We start from the raw sequence: 25,815 nt of genomic DNA on the forward strand, positions 1-25,815 counted from the left end.
AGAAGAGAGAGAGAGAGAGAAGAGAGAAGAGAGAGAAAGAGAAAGAGAAAGAGAGAGAGAGAGAGAGAGAGAGAGAGAGAGAGAGAGAGAGAGAGAGAGAGAGAGAGAGAGAGAGAGAGAAGAGAGAGAGAAGAGAGAAAGAGAGAAAGAGAGAAGAGAGAAAGAGAGAGAGAGAGAGAGAGAGAGAGAGAGAGAGAGAGAGAGAGAGAGAGAGAGAGAGAGAGAGAGAGAGAGAGAGAGAGAGAGAGAGAGAGAGAGAGAGAGAGAGAGAGAGAGAGAGAGAGGGAAAAAAAAGAGAGATTGAAAGAGAGAGGGTAAAAGAGCGAGATAGAAAGAGAGAGAGTGAAAGAGAGAGAAAGAGTGAGAGAGAGATAGAGAGATAGAGAGAGAGAAAGAGTTAAATGAATGAAAGATTACAAAACTTTATAGATAAAAAGATAAAAAAAAATAAGAAACACAACTTCCCTTTTTTTTATGTAAAGGGAACTAGCATGAGCAAAAAGAAGCATAAAGCATTGACCATAAAATTAGACACAACAAAAATAAGCTAAACAAAATTCAATACCAAGTTATAACTATAACCCTGGCTACATTAAAGTTTAACTATACTATTAATAAATTCTGTAAGAAAAATTTCTAACTCAGAACTTAAATAAAACAATTCACCAAATAAAACCAAACCAGTACTCACCAAGGATAGTTATTGAAGGATTTAATTTCCCCTCATTATTAAAAAGAGGCACATTATCCATCTTGGCAAAAGGCTTATTTGGATTTGGGTCACAAGGTGTTCCTTCAAGGCGTGACCAAGCTCCAACTGTGGAGTTCCAACCAACCACCCTGAGAAAGATGATCTTTTCAAAAATATTGTTCTCATTTAGCAACAATATCCCTGTCAAAGTTCTTATTAACTATATCATACTCCTTCACTTTGGGAATTATAAATATATATCCATCTCCAATTTATTATCATTATTTTTTTCTCAAATGACAGTGAAGAGCACATAATTTTACTTTTGCTTTCAAGTGATGCACACCTGCTTTAAGACACTAAGAAATTATAATAGAATGCCCTTAAAATAACTAAAAGAAAGAGACAAACTGATACACACGTATAAAGCACACAGCTGTGTTCTTGTATTGTTGTATTGCCAAGAATAATAGATTCTCGGATACGTACACCGGCACCAATTACTGCATTCTTCCCCACACTCACATTTGGACCCAACTGGAAAACCAATAATGTGTATTAACATATGTATGAATGTTGAAATTTAGTAAATGTATGTATACAGTGTATGTATATCAATCTATGCACATAAACATACAATGCAAACTATTTATAATCTATGTAGTTGTCATTTCTTTTTATTAATCATTCTAAGGAGGCAGTTATAGAAAAGTTAATGTGTGGCTTACCACTGCCGACGAATCAACAGTTGCTGTTGGATGAATGTAAACATCTCCAATGATTGTTGGCTTATCTGGTCCATTTGTCGCTAAGCGATCTTGCTTTTGCTTGTGGTACAGCTGGAGGTAGTGGCGATTGGCATAAATGGCAGAGCCCGCTGTCTTTATCTGAGACCACCACCTAAATCAAGATAATGAGGAAGGGTTCTTTACTCCATTTTGATATTTCAAAAAGCATTCAAAAACTCTAAAACTTAACATACAGGGATAGTCTTTAACCCATTCATGACGGGACATATTTTCACCTACTCCTGCTTACTCTGAGAAGATAACAAGCACGCGATGCTTCATGCCGGGGTGTTTTCTTGCTGCGCTGGGCTGCGCTAATCTTCTCAGATCGTTTTTCACCCACCCTATTCTTATGGTTTTCATGAATATGTCTACAATGTAAAGGCATATAAAATATTGCCATGTTCAGAGGAGTTATTTTAGTTGAAAAACATGTTACAGTAATGCCTTTTTAGTTTTATTTTATTGAACTTTTCCTATATTCTTCACTTCTATGTGAAAATACCAAAGGAAAGTGGAAGCAATCTCTTATGAGGCATCAAAAAACATGTTTTATACTTTTTTTTACCAAAACGAAAAGAAGATCAATATGAATAATCATACATGTACATTTGAGTATATACATGTACCTCATGACGTAACATGACATGATATCATGGGTAATCAACAAATTAGAAGTAGTATTGCATTAGCAATTTTTTATTTTATTTTATTTCTTGGCCAAACACAAAAGTTTTTAGACTCAGATCTTTTTATTCAACCGATCAAGAAGCAGAAATGACCATGATGTCATCAATATCATGTAGTTTTCTGTGACGTGATATTTTTAAACGTTATATCTCATTTTATGACACTCAAATACCAAAACTAAAGTAACAGAAATTCAGAAATTATGTAAAATTATCATACTTGAGAACAATCTAATGATGTATTGCTGACATTTCATCACGTCACATTGCCCCTCCAGGAACTCAGTGAGAAAATGCACAATGTCTCTGGACATCCCCCAGGTCTGGGGATATTTTTCGACCTCATGATAGGATGTCAACCCGCGTGAATGGGTTAAGGCTAACTTGACACATAAAATGGAAATATATAATGAATAAAAAATATTCAATCTGGACTTTCAATAATCTAAACATCAACTTATAAGCTTTCCATATTCACTAAGTTTGAAAAATAACTGATTCAGTCTTTTATCAAAATGATCGTATTGCTATATAAGTTAAGATATTCAAATTAAAAGTTACTGTTAACCAGATACTAATATTAACCCTTTCCCGACGGGGCACGCGCTACGCGAAAACCCCTATGCCGGGCCATTGCAACATTGCATTGGAAATGTCACACTGGCATGACGCCCCGGCATCGGGAATTTAGCTGTGTCACACAAGTGTAACGTGCCGTCGCTATAGGGTTCAGAGCCCATAAATATGGTCACATCAAAATTTATTTCCTGAGTACAAACAATGTTTCTGATTTCTTTTATACATGTAACCTTTATACCATCAACTATGGAGAGAAATATTCTTTACAAATCATTTCAATTTTTAACATCATATTTTCTTTTTGAAGTAAAAAATTGGAGAGAGACCAAAAAATTCCTTGATCATGTTTTTTATCTTTGCTATGAGACTTTTGCTACTTTAAAAGCTTATTTTTTGAATGGCAGAAGTAAAGTTGAATAAGGTATGTTTACTGCTTAATTTTCTTGAGAAACTCATAGAGAGCAAAGTGTTTTAAAGAGAGTAAAATTAAAATATCTGATAATACCGGGGTGGTTTTGGCTCCACCTGGACTCAATGCCGGGATGTTTCAAAATGCATAGGCCATACACCTCAGGTAATTGCCCACTCAAGCTGCAGCCACCCACTACATGCACAATCACCCTGCGTTTATGCATTTATAAGTACTTTATCCCACATGAATCAATATTGAAAACTTACCTATCTGTGGTGTAAACATAAGCTTGACCTGTGCCTGCAATAGGCATCAGGATGTCTTGTTCTAGCTGGATAGATTCGTTGCCCTCACTGTCATCGCTGGAATGACAGTATTAATACACAGTATCAATCTCCAAAGAAAACATGTCATTAAATGTATGAACAAAGTGTACCAAATTTCATAATGCTTAAAATTTATGATGAAAAAAATACACCATAGTATCATGAAATTATTATATTACCAAACTTTAAAATCAAGTTCTCTCAGTATCAGTATACACTTACCTGTAAAAGTCTTGCCTTGAGTTGAATATCTCACCCACCCTTTTAAATATATCAGGAGAGCATATGTACACACCACAGTTAATAAGGTTTGATACAAAAGTGGATGGCTTTTCAACATAATGGAGGACCTGATGTGTATCTTTTGCTTCAACTGGAAAAAAGGTGTATTTGAAAAAATCAAATTATCATATGGTTTAATATTGCTTATTTACTGTATAATACAGATTTAAAAAGTTAAAGAAATTACAGACATATGTTCTAAAGTACACTTACCAATGCAACCATACATGGTAGATTGTTGTCTTGTGGCTTCTGTTCCCATAATAGTTATCAGAGAAGGTGTGGTGAGGTTTGTGTGGAAGTCAAGCATCTCCTGCAGGGGAAAGTCTCCACATACATCCCCATTTAACACAAAGAATGCATCAGGATTACCTGAGCTAATCTGATCACGGAAATGATAGATTCCTCCTGCTGTTCCTAGGGCTTGATATTCTTGGAGATATCTGAAAAAGAAGGGGGGTGATAAACTTAGAATACTGTACAGGAAACCACACATAATAGTAATGAGCTACCTTTTGTTTTCTGTTGATCCATCAAAAACTGTATATTGAAGCAGATGCTCATATTTCAATTTTCACCTATCATTTATATTCTTCAAATTTCATTAACTGCATTCCTGCATTAAAGAGACAGATTTCACAGAATAATTTGGTTTGATGAGTATGATGAGTATATTGAAATATATTGATCATATTTAGTAATCATTATTTAGTCTTTCTCCGTTGGTGTTCTTCTTGTGTTACTCCAAAATATACTGCAATTGATCTGATGTGTAATTTTGAATACAAAAAGGCAATTATAATAAAATATTCTTTGTTGTAATTTAGTTTTAGCAAAAGAAGTTATAAACACATCTGTAAAGAAATTAAATCATAGGAAATGTGTAAAGCAGTCTTTACCCAGGGCATGAGTCAATATGAAAATGTGTGAAATTAAGCATTACCAAGGAGTTTGATTATCAACAGCCCTGCATGAGGATGTAAAGTGAAAAGGCAACACCACCAAGTACTAGAAATAGACTAAATGTCACTTTCAACTCTGAATGAATGAAACTTCATGAGTGAATGTCTTGTTCCTTCCCTTAGTCAAATCCAAAAATTCAAATAATTTACCTTATCCTTATCTTGTAAGTGGCCATCATGTCAGCTACAAACTGTTGCAGTTGTTGGGCAGGGAAGTATCCAAGGAGTAGAATTTCTCTCAGATCTGGTAACGATGCAAGTGCCTCTATGTGATGCTGAACCATTGGCAATCCAGCCACTGGGAACAGGGGCTTTGGAACATCCAAGGACAAGGGTCGAAAACGTGTGCCTGGAAGTGATGTTTATTTTCTGAATAAAGTGAATCAAATAATGTATTGAACATTCTGGTTTGCTTAACATATACCTTCACTACGTATATGACATAAAGCATAGCAACTATCCAAGGATTAATCCTGACCACAATTAACATCAGAAATATTAATTTTCATGACTAGCACACCTTAATTTGTAAAAGTCAATCACCTTTTATCTCAATTTCAACACATCAAAATACATAGTTTACTGTATTACTGATCTATAGTTAATAAAGGTTTTTCTCCAATTTCAAGGATAACCTAAGAAAAGAAATATATTTTACTGAAAATTTTCTTGATATAACAATAATACCTAATATAAATCTGTGAATACAGGGCCAAAGTACATGAAAAGCTTTTTCCTTACTACTGGTATTGCTGCTACAGTAAATAAATGAGTCCTGAAATTAACAGTACACTTTTTTGAAATGTGAAATATGTAAGAATGTCTTCCATATTCATTCTCAGTTTATATATGTAATGTCACTGAATTATATATTCATTACTTTAATACATCTAATCATTAATTTAGTTAACATAATTTAGCATTTAGTATTCATGATATACTCAAGTATATATTAATAGATAATGACATTCAAACTTATTATGAAAAAATGTGTTATACATACATGCACACACACAGACACACACAGACACACACAGACACACACAGACACACACACACACACACACACACACACACACACACACACACACACACACACACACACACACACACACACACACACACACACACACACACACACACACACACACACACACACACACACACACACACACACACACACACACACACACACACACACACACACACACACACACACACACACACACACACACACATATATACACAAGCACTCACACATATGCACAAGTACTAACACACTATATGTACATACATCTAGTATATTCAGAGTCCATTTAAAAATATATTCTAAAAATAAAGAATTGATAAGCCCATTCTTAAGTATATTGCAAGAGAATCTATTTGTCTACATGTGACATTTTATAATACCATTCAAGAAAAAATAAGAAGATTTTCATATTTCTTGAAATCTGGTATCTCTTCTATTTCAAACTTTTTAAGATTTGTATCATTATAAATGGAGCAAAGTATTTTCAAATGAAGCATAGAGAAATAATCCAAAAATATGTAAGTATTCCTTAAATGCTATTGGAACATAAATGTCAATTTGTTGAGTTCCAATTGTAAAAAAATACATATCACAAAACTTTTTTCTATACATATTAAAATTCATTTGTACTTGGCTAAATAAAACATTGTAGATACATGTGGAGGTAAATACATGGCCTTGCCTAAAATCAAAACTACCTTCCAGTCCAATACAAGTTAATGAGGAAGGAATTTTTGTCATTTTAAAGGTTACAATAATATAGGAAAAGTTAATGACAGAACTACTGTACATAAGAATAACTCTTTTCTCATAAAATAGCAATACTAAGTAAAATCATTCAGGTTTTCATAACTACAGCTCAATACACTTGTCTTACTTTACAAATCTAAACCCTACTCAAGGGTTTATTTCAAATGCACTCACCAAAAAAGAACCATGGTGTCTGGTCTGAAGGAACCAACATTTGTAAGTATGTGAAAGAAAAGAATCTCATACATTATCACAATAACTGAGAAGTTCAGGACAATAGTAGCTACATCAACACCTTCATTTGTCAATACCACAATACAAATGGCAAGACCTAAATCCTTATTCATATTCTACTTGTTGCCTTATCTGAAGTTATTCAGTCTCATTTCTACTTTTTTCTACACAGGCAGTTTGAGGATTTCCCCCTTTTTTGTGACACAAAGTGATCCACAACAACCTGGCAATCTCAGCCTATTTTTGCCCATTTCTTTAAAAACATATATAACTATACATGAATTAAGTAAAAGCACTTGATTTTTTTTGTCAGATAATTATCGTAACTTCCTCTTTTAAACTGAAAGACATTTAAATGGTATAATAGGGGAGGGGGGAGGGAGAGGGGAAGGAAAGGGGAGGAAAAGGGAGGGAGAAGGAGAGGGGAGAAAAAGGGAGGGAGAGGGACTGAGAGGGAGAGGGGTAGTTATTCAAGGAAAGGCAATGGTACCTAACATTGTTTAGTAGTAAGTTAGCGGCACCATCATGTAAAGATATGCAGATTAATTTAAGAATATTTAGTAAAATTTACAAACAAGTACTCATTGTTGAAGTTAGTACTTTACTTTAATGAATGAAAAATATCTGGCAAATATGATTTGAAGTCTATGATCATTCTGTAAATTTTACAAACAGGTGGTGGTACTACTATCACTGCACTAGTCTTGGCTATACATGACAGTACTGAGATGTGTTTTTTGACATGGTTGGCATGACATTGTATATGGTCTATTTTTCCCTGTACCCAAGTACTTCTATGTGAATGTGTCTACTTCCCTTGACGTGCTATGATAATCAGCAATAATATGTGTAGCGTCTAGTACATTTATCCTTGCATTAATTGTGCATGCATCTGTCAATTTTGTTTCAGTTCATATTATGTTGTAACATAAGTGGTATACACATCTATGAATAGATACATAACTGTAGGATGTTATTGTTACTTTATCATCAATATTTGTGAGTTTACAAAATACCTGTGGTAATTTTTTCAATAGAACTTTTTTCTCATAACTATATTAGCTGTATTCTATCCAAACCCACTTGAATCTTGCTGTGATGGATAGGCCACAATCTAAAGTCCAACACAGGTGTGGTATAATACCGAGTGATTAAAAGGCCTCTTTGCTCTGGAACAGGCCCCCCCCACAGAAGAAGAAAGAAAGAAGAAGAAGAAGAAGAAGAAGAAGAAGAAGAAGAAGAAGAAGAAGAAGAAGAGAAGAAGAAGAAGAAGAAGAAGAAGAAGAAGAAGAAGAAGAAGAAGAAGAAGAAGAAGAAGAAGAAGAAGAAGAAGAAGAAGAAGAAGAAGAAGAAGAAGAAGAAGAAGAAGAAGAAGAAGAAGAAGAAGAAGAAGAAGAAGAAGAAGAAGAAGAAAGAAAAAAAACAACAACTACATCATATAAAGTCTGGAGAGGCAGAACTTGGACTGGTTATTATTTAACAACAAATCAACAAGGAAGTGCTCTATCTTGCAAGGACATATGCAGTGATTTGCTGCCCTTTGGCCGTGTGTAGATACTGATTAATGTATGGCTAGCTATATGGTGTCATAAATAAATGCACAGATGTGGCATAATCAGATATTAGATATTTAGAGTAGTAACATCCCTGTTTCGCTACACAGCTAAGTTCCCACTAATCTCTAAAGCAGGGTTTCCTAAAGTGGGCTCCACATAGCCCTGGGGCTCCGTGAGTGAGCCCCAGGGGCTCTGGAAGATTTTTCTTAACCCATTGCAGATAGGTGATATGATGTAAATAATGCAGGAGCTTTGGCCTGACAACAGGTGCCATAATGTTCATGATGTTTGAAGATTTCAGATCACTGTGCTATTTTATTGTGCTAGGAGTAAGGAGTTAGTGATGATGATAATTGAAGTCATAATTACTATAATTACCATAATTTTCAGCAAACTTAACATCCAAAATCTAGATGGCACCACTTTCTTCTAGTACCAGTAGGAGAGAGAGCCATGAATGGCACCCATCAACAGGCTCTAGCAAGCACTTTCTTTATAGAGCGGTGGCACACAGCAAGTTACCGACCTCTTGTTCTAAAGTACCGCCATTGAAAGACGTGCAGGCAGAACGAGAAGAGGAAGGTGACTCAAACCATGCCCAGTGTTTAAAATGTGCTCCTGCGCCAATAGGGATGCCTTTTACTATGGCACTCACAGTTATAGACACACTGAGAATAAAGAAAATAATGAGCTGATATGGATCATATACTACAATTTTAGTCAACTGCAGCATTGATAGAGCCTTTCATATTGCACATATAAGTATCTAAACTTAATAAAACACACAAAAAAATAAACCCCCAAAAAATGGCTCTAATTTTACAAATACTGACTGAATGAGAATGGGAAAGGTCAAAGTATTTTGTGTAGAGCTGTCTCACTCTGAAATAAAACCCATCCTGGAGACTGGGCAAGTGAATCTATCCCCTGTCCACAATGGGTTAATGGGGGACCAAATGCTTTTAAACCTATTTACGACGGGAAGTATTTTCGCCTACTCCTGCTTATGCTTGGAAGATAACAAGCACACGACGCTTCGTGCCGGGGTGTTTTCTTGCTGTGCAGGGCTGCCCTGATCCTCTCAGAGCGTTTTACACCCACCCTATTCTTATGGTTTTCATGAATGCGTCTACACTGTAAAGGCACATAAAAATAGTGCCATGTTCAGAGGAGTTATTTTAGTTATAAAACATGTTACAGTAATGCCTTTATAGTTATATTTTATTGACCTTTGCCTATATTCTTCACTTCTATGTAAAAATACCAAAGGAAAGTGGAAGCAATCTCTTAGTGGGGCATCAAAATACATATTTTCTACTTATTTTTCTTTTTTACCAAAACGAAAAGAAGAACAATATGAATAATCATACGTGTACATATGAGTATGTACATGTATCTTGTGACTTGACATGACGTGATATCACAGGTAATCAACAAATTAGTAGTATTGCATTACTTATTTTTTACTTTATTTTATTTCTTGGCCACACACATTTGATTTTACAATAGTTTTTCGACTCAGATCTTTTTATTCAACTGATCAAGAAGCAGAAATTACCATGATCTCATCAATATCACATAGTTTTCTGTGATGTGATTTTTTTAACGTTATATCTCATGTTATGACACTCGAACACCTAAACTAAAGTAACAGTCTCAGAAATTATGTAAAATAATTATATTTGAGAACAATCTAGCGATCTACTGCTGACGTTTCAGCACGTCACATTGCCCCTCCCGGAACTAGGCAAGAAAATGAACAACATCACCTGGGTTCGGGGATATTTTTCAACCTTATGATGGACATCAACCAGCGTGAATGGGTCAAGGAAAAATTAAACAGCTGTAGATATTTCATTGAAATTTTTACTGGAAAGAGATATAATACACAGCTACTGGTGTAAAGAGTTTCAGGAGGATTCATGAAAAAGAAAATAGAAAAAAATGAAGTAACAAAAAATGGTTGAAAACATGAAAATATTGTAATATCACGAGCAGCAACAACTAATGAACAAGCAATCATTCTCATGGACGTTTTTTGTAGATGCGAAACTTATTGATTCAAAAGGGAGTGAGCTCGTCAATGTTTTAAGAGTCCGGCCCTCCAAAGATGAGCATCCAAGGACAAGTTTACTAAGTTCAGCCACCACTTATGATCACCAGAAAGTCGAGGAACTCTACGACTGGTTACCAGCTTGTAAATTATAAAGATATATTCAAATTCAGTTTGCCTTTTTCTGATGTATTTCAATGATAATAAGGTATTCTTTATGGAACACTGGATCATACTGGATATCTATTTTAACAAGACAATTTGAAAATACATATATGGATAAATTCAAACCTCTGCAATGTTGTATAACTGTTTTGTCCATATTTGTCCATATCCAAAACCATTGCTATTTTTTCTATTACTTCTGATAATTTCTTTTGATATTTTGTATGGAGTAGCTCTTCCTATTAGTAATAGGTCTATGGCATGATTTTTTTTTCTATCCATGCCAGTTGAACAAAAATAAAGACTATACTTTAGATGTGCTTTTCTTGGGCCTATTCAGATTTATTGTAGATATCATTTGTTGTTCATTCTCATATTCTTCCATCCTGAGCATCCTTTTCCTGGTTTAGATTTTCATGATTCATATCACCATTATCCCAAAGAAACAAATCTGTCAAGTATTTTGTGGTGGCTTTAGTTTAAACCTTAGGCCAAGGAACCCCAAAATATTATTTGGTTAGTGTTAAAATTTGAATCGTATGGTTTTCATATTTAAGAAATTATTTTGTTAGGGCTCCTTGAAAAACCGTTTACCATGTTCAGGGCCTCCAAATTGCCACTAGGTTTGGGAAATCCTGCTCTAAAGAATGTGCACTAAGCAGAACTCTATCATATCTAATTGAGCTCGCAAAAAAATATTTGGAATTTAAATTTACGTGGGGTTACATATAGTATTACAGTCATTATCTGGCTTCCTGTTAAATATTGGACCAGATTGTGCATGTCATCATCCCCTGATAATGTTAAACCTAGTAACCTTTAGGAGTTAAGATTGGGGACTCTGGAGGTAGTGAAGCCCTTTTTGGCTAGAGATTAATATATGGATTAGGCTTAAATTTGGGTGTGGGTTAGGTTGCTGGCGTGTTGTATGAAGTCTCTGTAGGATGGGGTACTATTGATAACTATCACTGAGGAATCTGTCTTTGTCCTGAAACTATCCTCTTATGAACATAACACCTAAATGTAGTAGTCACAAAAAATACTTCCACATCTGATGCGAGTAAATGGTATTAACCAACAGGCCAAATGTAAAATTCTCACCTTTCTGAGGCCCAGCAATAAGTATAACAGCCTTCAACATCATCGTGTCTGTGGATTCTTCTCCGGCCAGCGCGTCGCGAGTGCCAACCCAGCACTTTCAGCCGCGCACACGTCAACAACAACCAGCTGATCGGCGACGCGGCGTCCAGAAACGGCACGGCTCTCGAGGACATAGAAAACGGCCTGTGGTGGGGGGACTCGGTTGATAGGAAATACGGGAACTGCACGGAAACATAACACACACCTTGTGAATAATAAAACTAGCTTCAATGAGCAGCAAGTTCGAAAAGTTATTATCAATGCAAATATCGATAGGAAAATTTCAGATAGTGGAGTACATTAGATTATATAGAGGCAAAACAGATGATGAAGCTTCAATCTGAAATTACTTAGAAAACACTTTTTTTTGGAAGCAAATTAGTCAGTTCAAAGAGATTTGCGAAGACGTCCCTTCGCCCGGGCTATATGCACAAGACGGCCCGGCGCAAATTGGTCATTTAGCAATGCTACGAGTCACGTGTATTTGTTGAAAGTACTTGATTATCATTGTGTAATACACACTAGAATTTACAAAAGAAATCGTACAAAAGAGCAATATGACATTTTAATGCCTGTGATATATGCCTTACAAACGATCAATTTTAAAAATGCAATAACAGTTAAAAATGAGTTTTCCCTTCACTCATTTCATTGAATGGAAGCAGAGATCTTTTCATATTATCATCCATGCCATCCACCCATCAATCATTATAAATATAATGAAATTCCAAAATGACCATCATTCATGGGAAATAACTCTTCGAAATGGAAAGGGAACATGTGCATGACGTCAGGGCCGGAGCATAGCAGCCTTTTGATCCGACCGAATTGGCCGAACGCTGACGGTGAATGCTGCAGGCACAAAAATTATATCAGAATATACGAGTCCTTGATTTTACAGGATTGTGAACTAGGTTGCTTATCACTGTAATTCATATATGTATCAACCTAATTTTCATATAAAGGACAGATAAATATCAAGAAATGAAGTTACCAATGTATCATCGATAATATTAAAATCCTTTTGCTATCATTTTACGCATAGATAACTAAATTTCCAAAGTTCTAATTAATTCTTACCTTCAAGATGAATACTTTTCAGATAAATGCGATATCAGAACACATAATGTGGCAAATGCTATAACCCACGTAGCAGACGGAGCAAGGAGAGTTTTCATAACAAGTTGACGAAGCGGAGCTCAAGGGGGAGGCTAAAGTCACAAGGATGATTAGTGCGACTATAAGAGGAGCTGCACGGCCATGTAGGAGTCTGCTGGTGAGATTTAATCAGTGTCTCGATATGTATTATGAAACGGGGGATCAAATTACTATATATTTTCCTCGAGTACTGTTGCTGATGCAATCCCATGGTCGAAGCAAGGAGAGTGAATGGGCAGTGTTACTTTTATAACGCCTAGATCCAGAAGTGCTCTTCCTTGTCATAATATATAGTCTTTTCCTTTCAGTACTCAATCTCTTGCTGTACAATAAAGCGAGGGAAAATCCTCTTGTATTTCATTAAAGTAGTGTTTTCCTATTTTAGTAAAGTATAACTGTTTTAGCTCTGCCCATAGTCTTTTTGTCGTGGAATGTAGAAATGAATCTGAAGTTACAGCTTGGTTAGAATTAAGATTATAAATTTCTCATTTGTACTGCAAGACTCACAGACTAAGGTGGTTAGTTGTCATCTACACGCTAATGATGGTGTGTGTTTGTGTGTAGAACTTGAAAAAGGTTTTGCTACAAACTTTATAAAAGATCTTGAATGCAGACTATCACATTAGTGCATGTGCATTTCTTCATGGAAGGGAGTAAGGCGAGAGCGGGAGTGAGTGAGTGAGTGAGTGAGTGAGTGAGTGAGTGAGTGAGTGAGTGAGTGAGTGAGTGAGTGAGTGAGTGAGTGAGTGAGTGAGTGAGTGAGTGAGTGAGTGAGTGAGAATGAGTGAGAATGAGTGAGAGTGAGTGAGTGACTGAGTGAGTGAGTGAGTGAGTGAGTGAGTGAGTGAGTGGATGGGTGAATCGGTGGGTGAGTGAATGGGTGGATAGTTGGATGGCTGGGTGGATGGGTTTGGGTGGGTGGGGTGGGTGAGTGAGGACTAGTAGAAAGACAGGTATCAGAACCCAGAACCCCCAGTGACCATATTTTGCCTACCTCAACCCTTGGGCAACAGTTGGTCTCTTCCTCAGTTGTACAATATGGAGCTGGATTAATATTTTCATTATTTTTTAAAATTATTTTTTTTGTCATATATCTGTGTATGTGGCTGGTTGTCTGTCTCTGCAGACGTAACAACAAGGGGGAAGAACAGGGAAATAACAGATTATACAGTGACAAAGGCATAATGGTGTTTTTCCTTTTTTTCCCCTTCAGCAAGAATCCTTAACCCATCCCCGACGGGGGAATTCTAGCCTTGAATGTCCAAATGCCGGGGTGTTCGAATTATTAGGCCTAAATCAATTGAATGGCTGGCACAATACTGTGCCGCTCGGCCACTGGGCTTTTGAATGCGCGGTACACATGCTGTACCACCCGTCCAGAGAGGGTTAACTGTTTATCAGGCACTTTTATGTAACCATCCCACTCAAAGATAGTAAAGTATGGCACTTTTTGATGTGATAGCTAGTGTTTATGGTATGCTGGTGTGCACCATCCAGAATTTTCTGTTGTGCTGGCTCACACCATTGGAAAAGTGTTGTGTTGACATTTATTAGTTGAGCAACTATTTTAACAAACCTTAATTTTTGTGTTGTAATTTCCTATATTTCTTGCTCTGTAGGTAATAGAAAACACCATGCAGTCTGGCAGAATTTTAAACTCCTTGAATTTATCATATTTTACTAACATGCTTCTCTCTCTCCTTTGTGAATGGTCTACAGTGTATGGTACATTTTCATGAAACTTTGAGCAGGCAAGGGTATATACTTTCTAGTCTGGCTCATTCCCATCTTACTCTCCTCACCCAGCCTGTTATCAATCACTTACTCCCACCCAGACTTGTTGTTCCTCTTTTTCTTCTTCATTATTATTATTATTATCATTATTATTATCATTAATATTATCATCATCATTATCACCATCATTATTATTATCATTATCACCATCATTATCATCATCATTATCATTATTGTTATTGTTATTGTTATCAATATCAGTATCAGTATCAGTATCAGTATCAGTATCAGTATCAGTATCAGTATCAGTATCAATATCAATATCAATATCAATATCAATATCAATATCAATATCAATATCAATATCAATATCAATATCAATATCAATATCAATATCAATATCAATATCAATATCAATATCAATATCATGTCATTATCATCATTATTATTAACATTATAATAATATTGTTGCTGTCATTATTGTTACTTTTCCTTCTCTTTTGCAGCAAGTGAGAAGTTCACCTGCAGTACAGGCAGCCAGATGTAGATCACACTTGCCTCTTAACACTGTCGTGCTGTTTGTGCCGCAGCAAGAGGTTTGTGAATGTATATTATTATTGTATATTATGAATTTATATATAGACATCTTATGATCAGGAGTTTAGTGTGGAATAGTTTTCAGTTTAGTGTGGAATACTTTGTTAGTTTATTATAGATAAAATGAAGCATAAGGAAATAGAGTAGATAGAAAACAAGGTGAGAATAATGGGTGGTATGGGAAAAATATTCTGTTATAGTTAAGTGCTGTACAAAAATTGGTTAGATGTAACTGGTTTACAAACTTCATTAAAAACAGCTGCAGCTTTTACAGTATTTAGATGTCTTGGTTTTAAACTGATTGGAAAGGGTACCAATACAGGATTCAATTATTATTCCATCATAAAGTGAGAGTTGTTTATCTTAGACAGAAATGTTGTAATTTATATATTTAGTTTTGATATTTATGCATGGCAGAAAATTGTAATGTGTATGTGAAGAGCTCTGTACCAGAGGATTGAGAGTGCCTACCCCAACAAGAGATTTTTTCTTATCAGGCATTGCATTATAGGATAAACAACATGATGACTATTTCTTACTAGAATGACTATCTAGCTTTACTATCACTAACTCATGGGCAGAAGGTCTAGTGCAGTTACTTGATTAACCCGTTAACGACGGATGACAAGATAACACGTCTAGTGGTTTTTGGGCTACACGACGGGGACGCGTTACTTTGTCTAGCCTGGGGCGCGGGAAGAGCCAGCGCGCAGCGCTGGCTCGCGGCTAGTGCGGCCGAGAATCCCGACGCGTTAGGCTTATGCGTTCAAGAGTCCCGGAATTTTGGTCTATTTAAGCCGGATTGGCCCCGTCGGGAACGGGTTAAGGATTTGGTCTGATTGATTTTATGTGAAAATAGTATTGGTTGATATTCAGAGATTCTAAACAGTAATTGGACAGATTTACAATGGTTGTGATTTACTGGGTATTAATCTTGAAAGAAATGAAATTGCTTGGTGTTTGGAAATGATTGGGGAATACTGATGATCAGTAAGCTTATATTAGTTGTTGAGAGATTCAGCATTTTGGTATTGTTTTTTTTCATACACTATCAATCTACAGACCTAATTTTCTGTGGATATTCAGAAATCTTGATTTTTTTAGTAATTAGAAGTGATTAGCATTACAGGAAAGTGATTGACAATTGTGTTACATATATCATTCATGATATGATTATGGGCGTAGTACCTAATAACATGATTTCTATGGAATATGAACTCGTGACTGGGAGTGATCAGACCATCCTTTGACTAGAAACTTGCTTAGTTCTTAACCCTTCTGAGACGGTCATGTTTATGGGTTAAGATTGCTTTTATACTACATTTTTCCTCTTTTTGAAATTAGAAGCTATATATTCCTTCAGTTGTGTAACTAAATGCTAATTAGTATTACTGAACTACTATACCATATGTACTCATATATCATACCATAAGTCTAAAAAATAACAAAAAAACACACATCTTAAGATGCCCATCCCAGGCTTCACATCTTAAGATGCTGCCCATCTCGGGAGGGTTAAAGATTAACTTTGCTGCTTTAGTTTAATCTGTACTTATTTGTGATTAGTTATTTTTAGTGATCTTACACATTTTTCAATGACACTATTCGAAAGATAAGAAAAAATTCTATGATTATCATGCTTGCACTGACTGAGCCATGTAATTCAGTCTTATGTCAATTGTTCCTAATAATTGAATTTTACATGTGTCTTTTGATGTACACTGTGCTTGTTGTCCTTTGGTCCTGAGCTACTGACATAACAAAACCTCTTATGCATCTTTATATAGAATTTTTTATTTCTTGTTTAATGACAGGCTTGGGTTGTGGAGCGAATGGGAAAATTCCATCGCATACTTGAACCTGGAATTAACATACTGATTCCTGTCTTAGACCGTGTCAGATATGTACAAAGCTTAAAGGAAATTGCAATAGATGTTCCAAAACAAGCTGCAATTACTTCTGGTAAGTAAGATGGAGGATAATAATATATCTTAGAAATGCATAGAGCATTGTTAACCATTTATTTTTAATTCCAAATATGGAGATATAAATTGTTCATGATGAGTATGGAAATGAGTTTTGAAATGAATCTAAGCTGATAGTTCTTGCTTAATGCATTTCAATATTTTTGGAAGCAAGTATTGAAATGGTAGCATGCATTTTAAAAATTTTATTATCACAGATAATGTGACATTGAGTATTGATGGAGTGTTGTATCTGCGTATTTTGGATCCATACCGAGCAAGTTATGGAGTAGAGGATCCTGAATTCGCCATCACACAACTTGCACAAACAACAATGAGGTTGGTTTTATAAAGTTCACAGTTTATTCACATTTATAGCTGATTAATGCTGATATTTGTATAAATTAGCATTACATGATGGACAGATATGTAGATATGAAGAGAATGCAAGAGAAACAGGTATATAATGTACATGCAGCAAAAGTAAATAGAGTAGAGAGTTCGTAGCATATTTGTCTATTAAGGACTTTAACTGATAAACTTCTATAGACTTCTGTGCCTGTTTATTGAATTATCCTATAATGTGTGTTTACCTTTTTCCTCCTGGCTGGAATCCCATCCATTTAACCCCAGAAAACCAGCACACATATATTTGCCAGAATCATCAGCACTCTGCTGATTTTGAAATTTTAAATATCTTTTAAGTATTTTCTTGTATACAGGATCTGCATTAAAAGTACATGCTAGCATTATAGTTGAAGTACCTCATGCAATAAAAATCAATTGTTAGGTAGCGATAACTTATTTTGGTTGGCTTTTATTTTATTCAGTTAGTCCAAGCAGGAAATTTTCAAGCAACACAAATATATAGACACATAAGAAATGGTTGGTTGGTAGTTTTATCATTTGCTCAATCCCTTGACTAATCAAAGGAAAGTCAGATTTAAGAGAAAAGTTTAGAGTTGGCAAGTATCCAGCAGTCAGCAAAGATACACTTCAAACTATAAGTATGTGTTAATGTTCTGCCATCTTTTCATGGTTAATTAAACCAGTTAACTATGATTTTCTTGGGATTTCTGTTTTTATATCTAGTATTGCTTTTCTGAAATTCCTATTTTCATATATTACAATCTCTTCCAGGTCAGAATTGGGAAAAATCTCTCTGGATTATGTGTTTCGTGAGAGAGAAAATTTAAATATAGGCATAGTTGAAGTAATCAACAAAGCCTCAGAAGCTTGGGGCATCACATGTCTCCGATATGAAATCCGTAAGTTTGATAATCTCAGATGGAAATTTTCTTTTTGATTGTGTTGATATAATTTAGTTGTACATCTTGTAACTTATGATATTGGGGTTATAGTCTTATAAATTATTTTTAAGCATTTTGACAATAATATACATATTGTCTTTTTCTTTCAAAGTTATGAGAAAGATGTATAATGAATTCTAGTCACTTCTGATCATGACATTACTCACTTTAGTAGCTTTTGAGAAGAAATCACAATATTCTTATTAGCATCTTTGAAATTCTTTGTTATCCCAATTCCACAGGAGACATTAAACTTCCTGCTCGGGTTCAAGAGGCTATGCAGATGCAGGTTGAAGCTGAAAGGCGAAAAAGGGCAGCCATCCTAGAATCTGAGGGAGTGAGAGAAGCTGAGGTAAACTTCAAATGCATATCTATTTTTATTTATATTTTGTGGAGAATAGACAAACATAACTCTGAAACATGTGAATTTTATCATAACAAAAAAGCAAATTATTTGTGTTCTAAACTTTTTGTAGTTGGTTCTTTTGACTACCCTATCTTGAACTGGGGGAGGTGCCAATAGAATATTCTATGCAAAATTATTTACCACCATTGGGCCTAATGTTCCAGATCAACGTAGCTGAGGGAAAACGACAAGCTCGTATTTTAGCTTCAGAGGCTGAGAAGATTGAGCAGATCAATGCAGCTGAAGGTCAAGCCCAAGCTCTTGGGATTGTCAGTCATGCCCTAGAACACAAAGAAGGTAAGTACCCTTGAATCCATTTGGTTCTTTAAAGGTGCAGCATTGTGTTGGGAAGATCTAGATTAGCAGAAATCTGTACCTGGTCTAGTTTATTATTATATCATTTTTTTATCTTTTATATATACATGTAAAGAAATGTTTGGGTGTTATGTGTCAAAATGTAAGGAAATTGAATCATGGTGAAAGCTTGATAAAGCAGATAAGGCTTACAAAATCTAGATGAATTGATATTAGAATATATTTTTAAGTGTCAGGTAAATATTCTCTGCTATGTACTAGTTTTCTAAAGAAATCCATTTTTTTACTGTATTGATATGGGAGATATTTTTAATCAAAGGTTTTTCTATTATTATTATTATTATTATTATTGTTATTATTATTATTATTATTATCATTACTATTATCATTATTATTGATATTATTATTAATATTATTATTATTATTACTACTATTATTATTACTACTATTATTACTATTATTATTACTATTATTATTACTATTATTATTATTACTATTATTATTATTACTATTATTATTATTACTATTATTATTATTACTATTATTATTATTACTATTATTATTATTACTATTATTATTATTACTATTATTATTATTACTATTATTATTATTATTATTATTATTATTACTATTGTTTTTTGTATTATTATTATTACTATTATTATTATTGCTATTATTATTATTACTATTATTACTATTATTACTATTATTACTATTATTATTATTATTATTACTATTATTATTATTATTATTACTATTATTATTATTACTATTATTATTATTACTATTATTATTATTACTATTATTATTATTACTATTATTATTATTGCTATTATTACTATTATTACTATTATTACTATTATTATTATTATTATTACTATTATTATTATTATTATTACTATTATTATTATTACTATTATTATTATTACTATTATTATTATTACTATTATTATTATTACTATTATTATTATTACTATTATTATTATTACTATTATTATTATTACTATTATTATTATTACTATTATTATTATTACTATTATTATTATTACTATTATTATTATTACTATTATTATTATTACTATTATTATTATTACTATTATTATTATTACTATTATTATTATTACTATTATTATTATTACTATTATTATTATTACTATTATTATTATTATTACTATTATTATTATTACTATTATTATTATTACTATTATTATTATTACTATTATTATTATTACTATTACTACTATTACTATTATTACTATTACTATTACTACTACTATTACTACTACCACTACCACTACTACTACTACTACTACTACTACTACTACTACTACTACTACTACTACTACTACTACTACTACTACTACTACTACTACTACTACTATTACTATTACTATTACTATTAAGGGCAGTTCACATGTATCAGTGCAGCATATCAGTCTGCTCTGTTCGTCAATGTCAGGGAAAAAAAATATTGTTACTTTGAATTCGGCTGACACATTCCTACATATCTGGTGTAGTACCATGTTTTGACTCTTAGTGTCAGTATGGTCCCTGTGCCTTGAAGTTGAATATTGTCGCCACCAGTATTTTTTAAATTTTTTCACTGATGTCGGATAATGAATTTAGTTATCTTTTTTAACCCAATGACGGTGCGTCACACTCGTGTGACACAGCTAAATTCCCAATGCTGGGGTGTCATGCCAGTGTGACAATTACAATGCAATATTGCAATCGCCCGGCATAGGAGTTTTCGCGTAGGGCGTGCCCGTCGGGAAAGGGTTAACATACAAAGTAATTTATAAATGCCTATGATTTATTTTATGTTTAAAGAAATTTCCAGTTTTGGGACATGCTAAAGTACTGGAAAAATTTTGTTTTTTCATCAATTAATTCCTGGTACAGAGTAGCAAACTCTCCTTCACTTTCTGTTTTCTTCCATGCTTCATGTCACTTTTCTTCACCTTATACTCAACCGCTTCCTCTTCATCAAGAATTATGGTAGTCATTGCCAACTCCATGTCTGAAAACTTTACCATTTTAGAAATCACTGATTTCATGCTGTAGGGATTCATATGGGTGTGTGTGCATAGTCATTGACATGGCACTGATACTGATGTGTGTGGATTGACCTTTACTATTATTATTATTATTATCATTATTATTACTATTGATATTATTATTATTATTATTTTTTTTTTAATTATTATTGTTATTGTTAGTATTATTATTATTGTTATTGATAATATTATTATTATTACTATTATTATTATTATTATTACTCTTATTATTATTATAACCATTATTATTAGTTTCATTATTGTTATTATTATCATTATTATTATTATTATTATTATTATTATTATTATTATTATTATTATTATTATTATTATTACTACTATTATTATTATTATTACTATTATTATTATTATTACCATTATTATTAGTTTCATTATTGTTATTGTTATTATCATTATTATTATTATTATTATTATTATTATTATTATTATTGATGTTATTAATGTTATTGTTATAATTATTATTATTGTTATTGTTATTATTGTTATTATTATCAGAATTACTATTAGTGCTATTATTATGTTTATTGAATCCTTTGTGACTAAGAAATTATAATTAACAATGAAATATCTTGTTATGTTCCAAACACATTTTCTTATTTCTCTTTATATTTTTTTAAATATAAGAATGTAAAATTCAGTTTTATGATAATAAAAAATATTATATAATGTAATTTTTCATCTTACAGGTCTCAATGCAGCATCATTATCAACAGCACAATCCTATATTCAAGCATTCCAGAACATGGCATCTAAAAACAACACTTTAATTTTGCCATCTAATGTTTCTGATGTAACTGGCATTGTTGGGTCTGCTGTGACTGCATACAAGACCCTTTCGAAAACCCTCGTCAGCTTGTCCGACAAGGAGGAATCAGGAAGTCGGTCTCAATTAGAAAATGAGGAAGACACTGTGAATAAGCAATAAAGGAGATTGTATATATTTAACAGAAGAAAATGTTTTGTTTGTGGGAAAATGTATAAAATGTAAACCTTTGTATGTTTCAAGTAGTTAAAGCCTAGTCTACTTTTTTTCTTTCTTTTGATAGATATTCTTGATTTTTGACATCTGCATTAAATTTCACCCAATAAAGTTTAAACCTAATGGAAGAGTATTATCATTTGAATTAGACTGTTATGGAAAACTCTTAAAGCCCAAACCATGTATAGTTGAATTGAAGAAGCCCCTCACATTTGTTTGTCTTTAGTATCATGCATTTGTACTCTCTTCTTGGTTTTGACAAATTATGTACATTTAAGAACAAATTGAAGGTGTTTTTTTGTCCTTAAACCCTGACTCTTCATTATACAAAATGTTCAGCGGGAAGTGAACAGCAGCTTGCAAAATGATAAATACTGTGAAATGGTGATAAGCCTAGATTTTTAATTTTCTGAAAGTTATTTATTACACTTATATACAGGTTTTTAATCATCTGGCATACAGTGATTGCACGACAAAGATATAAAATTTTGTGACTTGCCAATAAGTTATCCATACCCTGCTTTAATTATATTTTGAAATACTGTAAAGTAGTTATCCACAACATTGCATGACATTTCACATTTTTTCCAAAAGCATACAACTGTGATAACTATAGAAGAATTCAACTTTTCATGACTGTGGGTCAATATTTGTTTCCTAACCAATATAATCATTGGACATTTTTATGTGAAGACTGGGGCCTTGTGCTGTATTTTTGAAAGAGGGAGATATTTTGAATCAGGTGCTGATACCCAAGTAGGTTATCAGGTTATTCATTCAAGGACAACTTTAGCAAGTATTTTTGGTGGCATCATCAGAAGCTACCACACCTAGAAAACTGGTATTTCATAGAAATGCAATGAATATTACATTTGATAAGATTCTTCAGAGAAATGAGTTCTAATTGTTGCTGCTGTTTATACATTTGTTTAATCTGTGGTAAATGTATGAGATTATGCACTTTTTTACTCATGACCAGGATTTCATTATAATGTCATGCCTGTTCATTTATCCATCTCATATACTGATAAATTTTATTTGTTTTTTTCATATTGCCCTAAAAATCACACTAAAGCATGCATGATGATGCTCAATTTAATCCACACCCACTCTCATCCCTTACTTGTTCACTTTTTCCTTATTTTCTCCTTTCTTTTACATGCAAAAACATTTGTACTGGGCTTCTCTCCTAGATTAAAGACCAGATTCACCCCTTAGTTTCTGGCTTGTTGCACTTTTGGCTAACTATAGTTAGCCACTCTACAAGTCTTTATAAACTCAGCAATGAATTGGTTGATTTATATCATATTCTTTGCTGATGAAATCCTCCTTCATGTGTTTGGTGCGGGGAAATGTGGTCTCTGTAGCCTCCCCTTGGTATGTGGTATTCTGCATCAGGATCGAAGAAAGTCCATTTCTAATACATCCTTGTGCAATTTGCGACCATAGTAATTTAGATCAGTGGGATTTGAAAAGGCAAGCTTCACCCGAATTTCATACAATATACCCCAGCCCTTGTTTTCAGCTAATTGGGATTGTCTCACCTGATTATCATAGCTAGAACTTACCTCTGGGATTTCCAGTTCCCACGACGTTAGCGACAGGAAAGGCCGTCTCAGTAGCCCAGCCTCATCGGAAACACACTCCTGGAGGTAGTGCTGCACAGCTTCAAGCTTCATCATGACCAGTGGTCTATGACTTAATTTCATCGCAAAGAACGATATTGGTTGACCCAGTGTCTTAAGTTTTGAGATTTTCGCCTTTTCTATCCAGTTGCAGGAACCATGCATGTTCCGCGCCTTCCTCTTCCGCTCCTCGTCTAAACAGTTCTTATATGACCACGTCATATAGGGGGTGTCCCCTACCAAGCTCTGCTATTCGACGGGTCTACCCTACTTCTTTGAGTTGTGGTAAAAATAGTCACTAGGTAGATATCATTGGGCATGCCATGTTGTAAGTTGTCAATAGCGGCCCTGGAATCCGTATGGCAATGTCTCCCCGTCCGGGATGCATAGACAAGGGCGACCCCTGCTTGTGGGAATAAGGCATCTCTTACCAGAATGGGTCTGCTTATCTGTCCGTGAAATATATGATGCTACCCGGAGGAGTAATGGGTCCAATGATTCTCTCCGCCTTTCCTATCAATCGAGGCTGTATGAATAAGTTCCTTATAGTTAGACTCATGACCGAAGTCTCAGTCATCGTATGCGCCGACGACGGGGATAGAACATTGTCAGGGCGTGATTTATTGGAGATAAAATCAGGATATTTTCATATATACTATATATATATATATATATATATATATATATATATATATATATATATATATATATATATATATATATATATATATATATATATATATATATATGTATATACCTATATCTATATCTATATCTATATCTATATCTATATCTATATCTATATCTATATCTATATCTATATCTATATCTATATCTATATCTATATCTATATCTATATCTACCTATCTACCTATCTATCTATCTATATATCTATATATCTTTGTTTGTTTGTGTGTGTATGTGTGTGTGTATGTATGTGTGTGTGTGCGTGGGCGTGGGCGTGGGCGTGGGCGTGGGCGTGGGCGTGTGTGTGTGTGTTTGTGTTTGTGTTTGTGTATATATATATATATATATATATATACTTACATATATATATACATATATATATATAAATATATATATACATATATATACATAAATATACATATACATATACACAAACACACACACACACACAAAATAAAGAAGTAATTTCGCCATAACAGACTATATGACTGTAGCGATTTTATAGTTGGAGATTCCAAGATTAAATGAAGCAGTGGGTCTTTTGAATGTAAAGGAGCAGGAAAGTAAGAATATACGAACCGCAAACAGTTGTGACACAAAAGATATTTAAACAATTTTCTTTGAATATGAAAACCTGAGCAGTGATGGTTTGGCTTATGGCAATGCTGAAGAAGAATTAGTATTAAAAGTATAAAAAAATCGGAATCTCGGTAAGACTCCATGAATAAAGTGTAGGAAGATAGACTAGTCAAAAGTAGGAAAAAGTTGCAATGCAATCTAAATTCTGAGAATCGGTACTGGCTACATATGACAGTACACTGTTCTTCAAACCGTTTTCGTTGTGACCCGGCTGGGTTTTATATATCAACCCCGTGCCCCTATTTGACATTTATTTATTAGTTTTGTATCTTTCTCTATACATCACGATTTTTTTTATTATCTTTCTTATCTACTAATATTTTATTTTATTCACAACACACTGCTATATGAAATCTGGTGCATAAAAAATACGCAGGACAAGAATTTAGAGAAAGTAAAGCAGAAGAGTGGCACACATATCCTTCATTTTGAGAGAAAAGATACAAAAAAGGCTATTATCTCATCAGTCACCTTAGTTTAGAATCTATTTTACATGTAAATAACTCTGGAGACGAGAGGCATGCATGATAATTATTCTCTAGTTGCTATTCGCCTCTCGCAATGGGCGAGATATTAATTAATCTAACCAATAATAGAGAGTGTAAAGAACCCGAAGGAAGTCGCTGTCTTTCGGTTGTTTAGTGGTGAGCCCTCATTTGCTGTGAA

The 25,815-nt window shown here is 33.8% G+C and overlaps 2 protein-coding genes across 4 annotated transcripts in view; one reads left to right on the forward strand and one right to left on the reverse strand.

Annotated features, from left to right (window-relative positions):
• The window catches only part of Gmppa (GDP-mannose pyrophosphorylase A), a 19,917-nt gene extending 8,139 nt beyond the window's left edge, over window positions 1-11,778 (reverse strand). For all 3 annotated transcript variants that reach the window (XM_043023944.2, XM_043023946.2, XM_043023945.2), the window contains exons 1-8: window positions 11,619-11,778; window positions 4,880-5,078; window positions 3,981-4,210; window positions 3,708-3,858; window positions 3,426-3,521; window positions 1,420-1,591; window positions 1,113-1,228; window positions 692-840 (exon numbers count right to left, since the gene is read on the reverse strand). In XM_043023944.2, coding sequence (XP_042879878.1) covers window positions 692-840; window positions 1,113-1,228; window positions 1,420-1,591; window positions 3,426-3,521; window positions 3,708-3,858; window positions 3,981-4,210; window positions 4,880-5,078; window positions 11,619-11,661 — 1,156 coding nt within the window. In that variant the 5' untranslated portion in view covers window positions 11,662-11,778. The remainder of the gene's footprint in view (window positions 1-691; window positions 841-1,112; window positions 1,229-1,419; window positions 1,592-3,425; window positions 3,522-3,707; window positions 3,859-3,980; window positions 4,211-4,879; window positions 5,079-11,618) is intronic.
• A 997-nt stretch (window positions 11,779-12,775) lies between these two features.
• Stoml2 (stomatin like 2) lies at window positions 12,776-22,482 on the forward strand. Its single transcript, XM_043023948.2, has 8 exons — window positions 12,776-12,933; window positions 15,056-15,145; window positions 16,961-17,108; window positions 17,329-17,449; window positions 18,251-18,378; window positions 18,663-18,772; window positions 18,991-19,123; window positions 21,906-22,482. Exons 1-8 carry the CDS (start codon window positions 12,883-12,885, stop codon window positions 22,142-22,144), a joined length of 1,020 nt encoding a protein of 339 aa, XP_042879882.2. The 5' UTR covers window positions 12,776-12,882; the 3' UTR covers window positions 22,145-22,482.
• The last annotated feature ends 3,333 nt before the right edge of the window (window positions 22,483-25,815 follow it).

Source organism: Penaeus japonicus, unplaced genomic scaffold (genome assembly GCF_977035675.1).
Source record: "Penaeus japonicus unplaced genomic scaffold, GWHDUDI00000001_assembly GWHDUDI00000024, whole genome shotgun sequence".
In the NCBI taxonomy this organism is placed as follows: Eukaryota; Metazoa; Arthropoda; class Malacostraca; order Decapoda; family Penaeidae; genus Penaeus; species Penaeus japonicus.

Coding starts and splice junctions, on each gene's coding strand:
- Stoml2 (XM_043023948.2), top strand. CDS start 12,883: ATGATTAGTGCGACTATAAGAGGAGCTGCACGGCCATGTAGGAGTCTG. Junction 17,109..17,328: donor ACAAGCTGCAATTACTTCTG/GTAAGTAAGATG, acceptor TTATTATCACAG/ATAATGTGACATTGAGTATT. Junction 18,773..18,990: donor AGGGAGTGAGAGAAGCTGAG/GTAAACTTCAAA, acceptor CTAATGTTCCAG/ATCAACGTAGCTGAGGGAAA.